This window comes from Psammomys obesus, unplaced genomic scaffold (genome assembly GCF_907164565.1).
Source record: "Psammomys obesus unplaced genomic scaffold, mPsaObe1.curated_primary_1811, whole genome shotgun sequence".
Lineage (NCBI taxonomy): Eukaryota > Metazoa > Chordata > Mammalia > Rodentia > Muridae > Psammomys > Psammomys obesus.
In genome coordinates, this window is record NW_026596039.1 from 15,925,949 (window position 1) to 15,938,403 (window position 12,455).

Below are 12,455 nucleotides of genomic sequence, written 5' to 3' on the forward strand. Positions count from 1 at the left end.
GAAAAAAGGGTAAGAATAGTCATGTCCCCTAAAAACTGTTTGGCCTAATTTGCAACCCAGAAAAGCTGCCTCTGACTTTTATTCCACAAGAATGGTTTCTTTAAAGTCATTAAAAAAAAATAATGTGTACCAGGCATGGTGGCACACACTTTTAATCCCAGTGCTTGAAATGGCAGAGATAGGTGGATCTCTGTAAGTTTAAGGCTGCCCTCGTCTACACAGTGAGTTCCAGGACAGCCAGGGCTATGTATACAGACCCTGTCTCAAAGAAAAAAAAAAGGAAGGAAAGAAGGAAAAAGAGAGGGAGGGAAGAAGAAAGGAAGAAAGAGAGAGAGAAAGAGAAAGAACGGGAAGAAATAATAATGGATCACATTTAGAATGTATGGAAACTATCTAGTAGAAAAATATTTCTCATACTGACACACAGAATCTAACAGCATATCATTTATTGATGTACTGAGTTCCAAAAGCATAAGTTACATTTTCTTCAATAAACTGTTAGTTTTATAATTTGTATAGAAGCTACTCCAGATACCTGAAAGGTAAAGATTCCTAACTTGAAAATATATCACATTTTATATAAATTCACAGTAATGTTATTTATTTATTAAAAAAAATTAAAATCTAGCATGGTGGCAAATGTATTTAATAGTAGCTCTTTAATAGGCAAACACTGGTGGAGTTTGAGGCCAGCCTGTATAGAGGCTTTATATAGCAAGTTCTAGGCCAGCCAGGAATACATAGTGAAACTCTGTCTCTATTTTTAATTTTGGGGTATTTGTTTGTTTGTTTGTTTTGTGGACCAAGCTGAGGAAGAATTCAGTGAGCATTCTCTGCCTGCCTCTGCTGGGATTAAAGGTGTAAATTACCTCATCCAACTACTTATAGATAGTATCAAGTTTTTCTGCAAAAGAAGGTCAAAGGGGATGGAAGGCTTATTTACCTGTAAGAATTAGGATCTTGGTGCTCCTGTATTTGTGTGTCTGAAAAAAAGGCATCGTCTTCTTCATCATCACTGTGAACACTTTCGTCAGAATCATATATGACTCCACTATCAGATAAAGGAAGAAATGGCTGCAATAAAAGGCAAAGCCATTGGCAACTATGTAATTCATAATGTATTAAATATAGACTTTTAACAGTGTACATTATGTTTTAAACATTACTAAGTTATTTCAACATACAGCTTTATTCAATTTAAAATTTAATACATTAAACTGTGTCAATATAAGCAAAACTCTCTTTCTTTTGCAGGTTCTAGATTTACAAAGGTCAAAATTACGGGGAAAGTGTCTTTGATTCACCAAGAAGTATGTGGAGGATGCTGAAGTCTGACTCTCACTTTATTCTACACAAACAAGAGACTTAAATCCCAAGGGAGAGTAGAGAGTTAGACCTTTTCCTGGTTTGTCTCTGCTGTGTCTCTTTCCTTCACATGCAGGCCACAGCTCATGTATGCTTTTTCTGGTACTCTGGGCTTCCTTACTCTTTCTCTGAAGCTACCTGCCTCCTTGTGGCAGACAAGTAGCCACATGGCTGAGCTCTGTGCTAAACTCAAACAGCCTAGCTTTCACTCTTCCTCTTCTCTAACTCCCTCCTGTAAGCAGCTGACAAGAGTCATAGCTTGTTCTGGAGTTTTTCTTCTAAAGTCTTGACGCATGTGCTATGCCACACAGGTGGAGGTCAAAGGACAGCACAAAGATGTGCTCCCTCCTCCCACAGTGCTTCACTGTGTTGGTCCTAAGGACTGAACTGAGATCATCGGGCTTACCAGCAAGTGCCTTTTACCCAATCAATCATCTGGCTGCCCTCCCTGCCAATTTTTTTTCAAGAGGCTTTAAAAAAATTATCTCGAGTGTGCATGTATATCATGGTCAGAGGACAAGTGGAGTTGTTACTTTCCTTCCTCTCTACCTGAATTCTAGGAAGTGGACTCAGGTTTCCCCACTAGCACAGAAAGAACTTTCAGTCTCTGAAGCATCTCAACAGCTCCAAACCCCCTTATAAAAGTTAAATACTGTTCAAGTATGAGGGCACATACTTGTGTCTCAACATTATGAGGTAGGAACAAGAGGACTGAGACAAATTCAAAGCCAGGCTACACAAGGCTACACAGCAAGGTTCTGTCTCTGAACACACTAATTATTTATGAATGAAATATTCTGAGGTCTACATTTGCTTCTAATCCCTCAATGGTAAATAATGGTAAAAAGAGATAATCATGTACTGAGTTGACAATTTTTGAAACTAGATGATAGAGAGGTGAGAGGAGCTCCACAAGAAGACCAACAGAACCAACTAACCATGGTCCTTGGTTGATGCTTCAGTCTCAGCAAGCTCTGAAGCATCAACCAAGGACCATGCACAAACAGGACCTAGGTGCCCCTACAAAGATTTAGCAAATGGGCAGCAGATGGGCTTCATGTGGGTCCTCTGGTAAGCGAAGTGGGGACTGCACTGGACATAGACTCACTTGACAGCTTTCTGAATACTTCTCCCTGGCAGGATTGTCTTGCCAGGCCACAGAGGAAGACCCAATCAGTCCTGATGCAACTTGATGAGCTGGGGTAGATGGGAAAGGGAGCTCCCCTTTTTCTGAGGAAAAGGGCGGATGGGTGTAGAGCGAATTTTAAAAAACGAGAGAAAGGAAATAAAGAAGAGCAAGCAACGGACTCTCCTGTACAGAGTAGGAGGGTAAGTGTCGCATCTGCAATGCGCCAACACTATCTGAGCTGGAACATGAGGGAGGGTCACCGCCAGTACAGTGCCCTCGGACAAATTTTCTTGGCTTTGGAGAAACAGACGCCGCGGCATCTCACCACAGCCTGATAATCCTTCTCTAAATCCACGCTGATTAAAAGAACTGTTGATAATCAACAGGAAAAGGTTATAGACTATACACAATGAGTTTAATTAGGGTTGCTCACATAAACAAGGGTTACTTATCCACTTACACTGATGGTAACCCACCATTATCTTACAAAAGCATCCTTCCCAGGATGCTTTTTTTCTACTTTTATTTTATTGCATAGCTGACTCTCCACAAAGCAGCTATGGTGGCTCTTTAGAAAACCTAAGACTTTCACTACTTAAAATTCTCCATCATGGCCAAAGATGAGGCTGATGATATGTTAATAAACTGACTTCTGAATTATACCTAAGTTCCATATGATTTTAATTTTTCTTACCTGTTATCATTTGATAATCACTAAAGTTTGAAGGTCTATTCAGTTTCTAGACATGAAAAATTAAATGTCTAAACTGAGGTGACTGAACCAAAAGCTGTTCCATCATTTGGATGTGATACATACACAAGCGTCAATAAAACAGACCCATTTAAAGCCCATGCACTTTATACCCCTTACCTTTGCAACAAAGTAATCCCACATACTGAGTTCAGGAGGAATAAACTTTTCTTTGTAAGATGGTCTTTCTGCAGGCACTGGTGGGGGGGTAGCATCTTTTACAGGCCTTCCAGGTACCAGCATTCTCATGTTGAATCTCCTTCTGTGTTTATCTATGTCTTCAGAAGCAACTGGAGGTGCTAAATAACATGTAAAGGTCAGCATCAGCTTATGAACTTAACCTTTTCTTTTGATCCTCTTCCTGCCATGATAGTGCTACACTACTTCTTTCTATCAGGGCTTCTAAACTTTCCTGGTCACTGTGTATCAATCAATAGTTCATGGCAAAGAAGCAGGCGGACATCATCCCATGAAGTTACTAACTAACCAGACTATGGGTTAAAGTAATTCCTATAAGGCAACAAATTCGGTTCCCAGAATCTATTTCAGCAGTTCACAAAGTCCAGCTGGTGGAATCTGGCACCCACTTCTAGACTCTAAGGGTACCTGTACTCACATGTGCACACACGAGCGCGCGCACACACACACACACACACGTGCGCGCGCACACACACACACACACACACACACACACACACGTGCACACACACACAATCATTCCTAAACACTCAAGAAATGGAACACTCTGTAAGTATTTACAGGAGTAACTGAGTGATTGTTTCAGACTGTGGATCAAGAACTTGGTATAGTCTGAGCATTTGGGAGCCTGAGGCAGGTGGATGTCTAAGTTTAAGGCCAGCACTCAGAAGGCAGAGACAAGTAGATCTGAGTTCAAAGCCAGCCTGGTCTACACAGTGAGTTCCAGGACAGCCAGAGCTACCTAGTGAGACCCCGTCTCAAAACAACAACAACTAAGTACTGAGAATAACGGCATACACCACTGCACCTGGCTTCATGGCTTTTTATTTATGTGTGCATGCAACCCAATGAGTTTAATTAGGGTTGCTCACATAAACAAGGGTTACTTATCCGCTTATACTGATGGTAACCCACCATTATCTTACAAAAGCATCCTTCCCAGGATGCTTTTTTTCTACTTTTATTTTATTGCATAGCTGACTCTCCACAAAGCAGCTATGGTGGCTCTTTAGAAAACCTAAGACTTTCACTACTTAAAGTTCTCCATCATTTTCTCTTTCCTTAGACCCGTACACCTACATGGCCTTGTCCCCAGTTACTTTCCTGTTTATGCTAACTCTGATGGTTTCCTAGAAAAGAGAGTCAGTCTTCCCTTTGCTAATCGTTCCTCCCATCTGATAACGGACCTCTGTATGGTGGAACCACAGCCCTCCCCAGGGATCTGTTGAAAGTACAACCTCATGAGAAATACACATCCTCTCACCATCCTAACCAGACTGGCCCCACCCCCTCCTCATCACTTTCCTTCGACTGCTCCTGTTGTCTTGTTCTTCCCACATCCCAAAGACCAGGACACGCCTGACAGCAGATTTAGGGAAAGAGTGAGGACAAACATTCGCAAACGTTTTAGGCATGGATGACTGTCACCACAAATGGAAGGGGGCGTAGCTCAGGGGGGAACACTTGCCCACTATGTACAAAGAGTTTTGACCCTCAGCACTGAAATAAAATATTTTAGAATCAACACAAAGAAAAAACATGACTTGGAAAAAATTTATAATTTAAGATGTACTCTAATTAGGTCAGGCTAAAGGAGGGCAGAAGCAGCAGGAGTTGTGAGATCACATCCCTTATTGTACCTCACCCAGGAACCCAGTTTAACTCAACCACGGGTATTGAGGACAGAGGTAGAAATGCGTCATTTAAATACTTTGTGTCACTTATTCCTTGTCTGTAATATGGCTATTCCTTTTCTGTAGATGAATTAAGGTTCTTCTTATGTTAAAAGAAAAAAAGAACCTTCTCCGCCCTTATTCCATAAGTTTTAAAACTGGGATGAAAAATACATTCTTGTCCATAATAAAGAACACACACACACACACACACACACACACACACACACACACACACACCCCTCACACCTCCATGGACACCATATGTATGCCTGAAGCTGCTATCATTTACATCACCATGAGCTTAATCTGAGGCCAACTGCTATGACAACTCTGGGGACTTGCTCAAACTTTTAATGATTTTATTTGCACTACACTGCCGCTCTGGTTACTGTTACCTTTTCTGCAATTTCTTTTTATTCTCTTCAAACACGTTCTGATTTAACAACCCCCAAAATACTACTTCCAAAAAAAGGAGAGTAAAAAATTCTAGTTTTATTCTTATATATGCTTAGCTATTTATTAAAAATTAACAATGTTCTTAAGGTAAATAGCTAAGACATTAAAAATCTTATTTTAACACTGAAAGTTACTTATGTTTCTCTATAATATCTGTATCAGATTTCTCTTACCTGCAATACTTTCTGATTGTCTCCGAGGCTTCACAACAAGTTTCACACCCCCTCCAAAAACAGCAGCCCACATTCTATTATTTAACGGGTGGGCTGCAAGTCGAAACAATTCATTGGAGGAATTTGTGGCAAGAGCATGTATCAGCAAACTTAAGTAAACAGCGACAACAGCTTCACACAACAGAACATTCAGTTTTGGCTGGTCTTCATCTTGGGCAGAACTTAAGAGATTAATAAGTGAGCTCACACCTGTAACAGCATAGAATATCATTAAAAACATCAGTATACAAAGTGAATAAATTGTAATAATAAATAAATTAAATTTAAAAAACACTAGTACAAAGTACAAAAGAAAAAAAGGCACTTATATCTCAGTTTAACTAAACTAAGTATCCATTCCCTATAAAATAACATTTTCATAATAAGTATCAACATAATTAGGGGAATGGATTATAATCTATAGGCTGAAGCAAGAGCCAACTATAGTAATAAAGCAGGTCAGTTACAGACTAAAGGGGGGAGGGGAAAGCTCTTCCTTTCAGTAGCATTCCAATTTCATGGTGTGTTAGGTTTTTTGGCTTTAATTTATAAAACAGAAAATTAGCATTAATTATTTTAACTCAAAATTATTGTGTATAGACACAATTGTGTAAAATTTCCTTAAATTACACCCCAAATAATCTTATATCTAGCATGATATAATGCTACTGACTAATAATAATAATTAATGTGGGTTTGTTTGTTTTGAGACATTATCTCACTGTGTAGTTCTGGCTGGCCTGAAACTGGCTATGTAGACCAGGCCTTGAACTCACAGAAATGAACCTGCCTCTGTCTCCTGTGTACTAAGATAAAGACATATTCCACCATGCCTCACTTGTTAATAGAGATAAATTCTATAGAGATTAAAAAAGCATTATTATAGAAAAAAAAAAAAAAAAGAAAATGGCCTCCACACGCTCATAGGGAGTGGCACTATTAGGAGGTGTAGCTTTGTTGGGGGAGGGGGTCACTGGGGGTTTCAGAAGCCCAAGCCAGGCCCAGTGTTGCTCTCTTTCTCCTGCGGCCTGCCAATCTGGAAGTAGACCTCTCAGCTACCTCTCCAGCTTCATGGCTGCCTGCATACCACCATGCTTCCCAGCACTAGAAAACTATGGACTAAACTGCTGATTGTAAGCCTGCCCCAATGAAATGTTTTCTTTCTTAAGAGTTGCCATGATCAGTGTCCCTTCACAGCAATAAGCCCTAAGATAATGGTGAAGAAGAGAATTAGAAAGTCCTCACAGTCATTCCACAATCATCTCTCACTCAGAAAAGCAATCAACACTGCTTGCTAAAAATGGATATTCTGTGGCTTCAAATATTACTAACAATGAAAGAAGAAAAGCAATTCCTTAATTACAAAGGAAAAGCTGACAGAAAAATCTCACCAACTGACAACAGGAACTTTTAGATACTTTACAATGAAAAGGGCACATTTTTTCATGATTTCTCTGTCAAAAAACATATAACCTGAATCTAACATTAAGAAAAAATAGAAAGGCCCAAATTAAGGATTTTTTTTTTTTTTTTTTTTTTTTTTTTTTGAGACAAGGTTTCTCTGGGTAGCCTTGGTTGTCCTGGACTTGCTTTCTAGACCAGGCACAAACTCTAGGCTGGCACAAACTCACAGAGGTCCGCCTACCTCTGCCTCCCTAAGTGCTGGGATTACAGGCATGTACCACCGAGACCATGGGAGGAATGTTCTTTCAAAGTGACCAGCAAGGACATCATCTTCAGAAGTGTCAAGGTTGGAGAGGCAAACAGGAGAGATAAGACACAGTAGGGGTATATACCTGAGACCAATACTTGGGAAGCAGAGGCCAGCCTGAGCTATGATGTCTAGCAAGACTGTATCAAAACCCTCAAGACAGAAAAAGCGAACAAACAAACTATATATATATCTATATATCCATATATAGATATATATGAAAGTTAGAGAGGGAAGGAAAGGGAGGACAAAAGGAAAGGAAGAGAGGAAGGGGCATGAAAAAAAGAGGAACTTTAGTTACCATTCAATGAGACGAATGTGATTATCACAGCTAAACATCATATGATGACAGTGAAATTTGAAAAAAGTTCCAATTAGAAGATAATACACTCTATCAGCATTGAAATGGCAAATTTGGTAACCACTGTGCTTGTATCTGAGAACATCTGTTCTTATGTAAAAACATACTGAAATATTTAAATGGGAAAGAATATTTGCCTACAAACAAATCCCAGATATCTGAGGAAAAAAAAAAAAAAAAGCCCCTAGATACACACACAGAGAGGCCAGGTGTGGCAGTGCATGCCTGCCATCCCAGAAGTAGGAGGGTCACTGTAAGTTCAAAGCCAGCTAGAGCTGTACAGTTAGACCTTTCTGTACAAGTAAAAGAAGCGGATCGTGGTCACCGTCCAACTGCTGTGAAGGACGCCATGAGCAAGGCAGCTTACTCTGCTTATTAAGGAAAGGGTTGAAGAGGAGGCCTGCGTACAGCTCAGAGGGTTAGTCCATGAACATCACGCAGAGAGCAGCAGGAACATGGTGGTAGCAGTGGCTGAGAGCTCACATCTGAGCCACAAGTGTCAGGCAGAGACAGACAGACTGAGCTGATGTGGGCTTTGAAATCCCCAAACCTACATAAAGCCAAGAGTGGTAGCATATCTATAACACCAGCGTTCTTGCAACAAAAATAGAGGAGGACACAGGAAAATCCCTAAAAGCTTTGGGATAGCCTGGGACACACACAGCAATGAATAATAAAGAGATCCTGTCTCAAAAGTAGACAATCAAGACCAACACCCAAGGTTGTCTTCTAAGCTCTTTTAGAAACACACACACAAACTCACATATTCACACATTCTCTCTCTCTCTCTCTCTCTCTCTCTCTCTCTCTCTCCCTCTCTCTCACACACACACACACACACACGGAGACAATTATTAATTTTTTAATTCCAGGGCTGGTGAGATGCCTCAATGGGAAAAGGTACTTGCTTGACAACTTAATTTTGATCTCCAAGACCCACAAGGTGGAAAGAGAGAACTGACTATCCATAGTTGGCCTTTGACTTCCATGTAGGCCATGACATAAGTGACTCTTACACACACACACACACACACACACACACACACACGTAAGTGTAATTTATTTTAATTACAAAGAATTTGGAAGAAAAAAATGAGCCAAGCACAACACAATAGCACTGAAGCCCTCACCAGGCCACTGGGCAGGAGCTGAGCTTGGCGTTGCGTGTTCCTCGATGCTCTCTGTCCTGAGTCGCCGGCGATCACTTAGAAGAAGCCCTTGGTAAGCCATTGCTGTGAGCTGGTTCCCTTCCGACTGACTGCTAAAACAAACAGGCCCAGTTACTGCCCTGGCAGAGGCAGAACACTGTAAGTTACACAAATCTACTTTAGATGACTACTAAAAAAAAAAAAAAGTTTTTGTGACTGTATTCACTTTTGCAATGGGAACTTATTTTAGAATGTCCTTGAAATTAGTCCTGAATGTTTACTGATAGTCTTTTAAAGCAAAATACCTGTTTTTACTAAACCTGGGCAGATGCTTCTTAATATTTTAAAATACCTACCACCTGAACTCACTTTTTTAAAGCCGGAGGTTAGGGTTAGCAGAGGGCCCGGCAGACCCAGCCCTTCTGGGTCCTACTTTACTGCAATTCTTAGCTCCGCAGAACTGCTGAAGCTCAGCCGTATGTTCAGAATGTGAGCTAGAAGCTAGAGAATCATATCTGAAGAATATCTAAGACCACTGTCCCTCAAAACTGACTCCCTCCTCTAAGGAGCTTTGTGGAAATAAAGGATATAGAAAAACAAAAGGTAGAGATGCCTGCAGAAACTAAGTCCTGCATGAGCCTGCAAACATGCATTTGAAAGCAATGTCTTTGAATCCTCATTCAGTGCCATTTTAAACAGGAAATCATTTATCTATGGTCATTGATGACCATGTTGACTAAATCTAATTTTTCTTCCTTACTTATAATTTCAAATCTGCGGAGTCACTTGTATGAACTAATCAGGATAAAAAACAGTGCCAACCATTTTGAGAGAATAACTCCTTCTTTTAATACCAAAGTTCCCATAAAGGGCACTGAACTTTGCAAAACATATATTCATGTAGATATATTTCTACTAATTTTTTTTATTAATGTACTTCATTTCAGTCTAGAACATCCTACTAAGTGTTTTCAGTTTCTCACAACTTACACCATCATAGAATTAAAATGCAAAGTATAAACAGGTGCAGGCAATTTGATACTTAGAAAAACTCAAGGCATTATTTTTAATTGTTGTCAATTAGCTAGCATAGTAGTGCAGACCTGTAATCTCGGCTCCTCGGGAAGCTGAGACAGGAGGATCACAAGTTCAAGGCCTGCCTGAGCTACAGAGTAAGAGAGCTGCAGCCAGCCTGGGCAACTTGCTGAGACCCTTTCTCAAAAAGCAGAGGGCTGGGAATGCACAGTTGAGGGTGAAACACGTCTGCACCCCAGGTAGAATGGCCTACAACAGATTCCCCAGTACTGCATAAAAACAAACAAAAATGGCTTCTACAGCACACGTAAGAGCATAAGTTACAATAATAATTATAAGCATTTGTCAAGAATCTATATCTATTTTTCAAGTTTTTTTAAATTTCAGTTGAAATTTAAAGAAGTAGAATCTAATCCATTTTAAAAGTAATTTCTGATGGAGAAGGACTAGAAAATCTCTAGTATAATATATTTTATGCAATAAAATTTCTTTCAAGGAAATAAAAGACAATAATTGGGATCACTCACATTACTGCTTGTCATACTCTGTACTTCTCTTTTGTTACTGGTGACAACTTAACTAAGCAAATATTATTTTCATTCTGGTCTATTTTATCCATTAAAGTACACATGTCATTTACACTGGGGCATTATCTTCAGCCCTAAGAAACAGAATCCTAATAAAGTTCTGGAGCAGTTGAATGTTTTCTGTATTACAGCTATTTTGGGTGATTTTTTACCTGTAGCTATGACTGTCACATAATGCCTGGTAAATTGATGCAGAAAGTGATGCTGCTAGTGAATGAAGTGTGTGCACCTAAAACCAAAACAGCCACAGTTAAGTTTGTACTAACATTTCTATACAACAGCAATATCTTAAAAGTTAGAAAACACTGAGGAAACTAGGAAAACCATAAATAAAACGGGATCCTACGGAAGATCTCCCTACCTTTACATTTTTAGAATAACTCATGTATCTTTATAGGAATGCCCAATAAACAAAGCTGACTGACTCAGACATAACTTTATCAAATACATACTTGCTATGAGCCTGATATTTAGCAGGCCCTGAGCAAGAACTAGTGCTAATGTGACCAGGGCTTGTCCTAAGCTACAACAAGCGACTTACACAGTAATCTAAAAAGGGCAGTTGAAGCCACTAAGTACAGGATTTCCATAGCTTTCAGTTAAGCCTTGCCTTATGCAACTGTACAAGATTCAGTCTTATCAATAACAATGGCTGTTTAGCAAATCAAGCACTGTGTGAAGTGCCTCATTTTTCAGAAAGCAAAAATTTAGTAATCACAAGGAAAGGGAGGGTCATAAAATTTTGTGTCTAGAAAATTTTAAAACTCTAACATATATTAAAAAAAAATCTGAGGTCTGGAGAGATAGCTCAGCTGTCAAAAGCTAGGCTCACAACCAAAAAATAGACAGACACACAAAAAAACATCTGAAATTCCACTTGAATCAACACTTTGAGACTCACAAATTTCTTAAATTCAAAGGACTCCTGAGATAGTTCCATGCCTTTAAAAGCCTTATCCAAATTCCAAAGAATGGAACGTTTTCCAGCTTGCTTTTATTGTTTCTATTTCTTAATCTATCAAATAATTTAAGCAACCTCTAGAAGAATACTGATACAAGTTAATTTATGCTACAGATGAGAAGTCTCTGGTAAGCTGATGTGATTAGACAATCCTGGTGCTTGTGAAAACAAGGGGAGGAGTAAACTCGGCAGGAGCTGGACTGTGCCTGAGGTGCTGGGACTCACACTGGTGAGGCAGGCACACACTGAGTGGAGGCAGCTCCCCACATCCTGACAAGCTCTATGTTTGGGAATTCATCATTCAAGTATTCAGAACACGGTAAAGGGTTATCTTAGGGTAGTAACTCTCAATTCTGATTGCCTACTGCCTCAATTCTAGCCTAAGGCACAGCTCCAATAAACAAAATCTCCAGGGAACAAGTGACAAGAATATTCTCTCTGGAGCTATTTAACTAAAATGGCTATCTTAAGTACACCCCCCCAACCTAATTTTCACATTTTCTTAACATATAAACAAAAGGTTATTAATATTTCTAGATTAGTAGCTAATTTGAGGGAACAGAAAACCTAAATGAATATTAAGTAGCAAGAATACAGTCTAGAAAATTAGTTTTATTACAAAAAGTATTTACCTGTCTTAAAGAAAGACTGTAGAGCTTTTTCCAGAAATAAAAATGCAAACTTTTAAGGCCAGGCACGGTGGCACACCTTTAATCCCAGCACTTGGGAAGCAGAAGCAGAGGCAGAGGCAGAGGCAGGCGGATCTCTGAGTTCAAGACCAGTCTGCTCTTACATAGCAAGCTCCGGGGTTACATAAAAAAACAAAGAAACAAACAAACAAAAAACTAAAATAACAACAAAAATA

At 39.5% G+C, this 12,455-nt stretch overlaps 1 protein-coding gene across 8 annotated transcripts in view; it reads right to left on the bottom strand.

Moving 5' to 3' along the window:
* Dmxl2 (Dmx like 2) overlaps positions 1-12,455 on the bottom strand; it is a 141,672-nt gene that overhangs the window by 23,983 nt on the left and 105,234 nt on the right. For 6 of the 8 annotated variants that reach the window (XM_055621810.1, XM_055621812.1, XM_055621811.1 and 3 more), the window contains 5 exons: positions 10,782-10,858; positions 8,990-9,120; positions 5,749-5,997; positions 3,366-3,544; positions 944-1,074 (listed from right to left, as the gene is read on the bottom strand). In XM_055621810.1, coding sequence (XP_055477785.1) covers positions 944-1,074; positions 3,366-3,544; positions 5,749-5,997; positions 8,990-9,120; positions 10,782-10,858 — 767 coding nt within the window. The remainder of the gene's footprint in view (positions 1-943; positions 1,075-3,365; positions 3,545-5,748; positions 5,998-8,989; positions 9,121-10,781; positions 10,859-12,455) is intronic. The other 2 variants (XM_055621809.1, XM_055621807.1) reach the window with 1 other exon arrangement.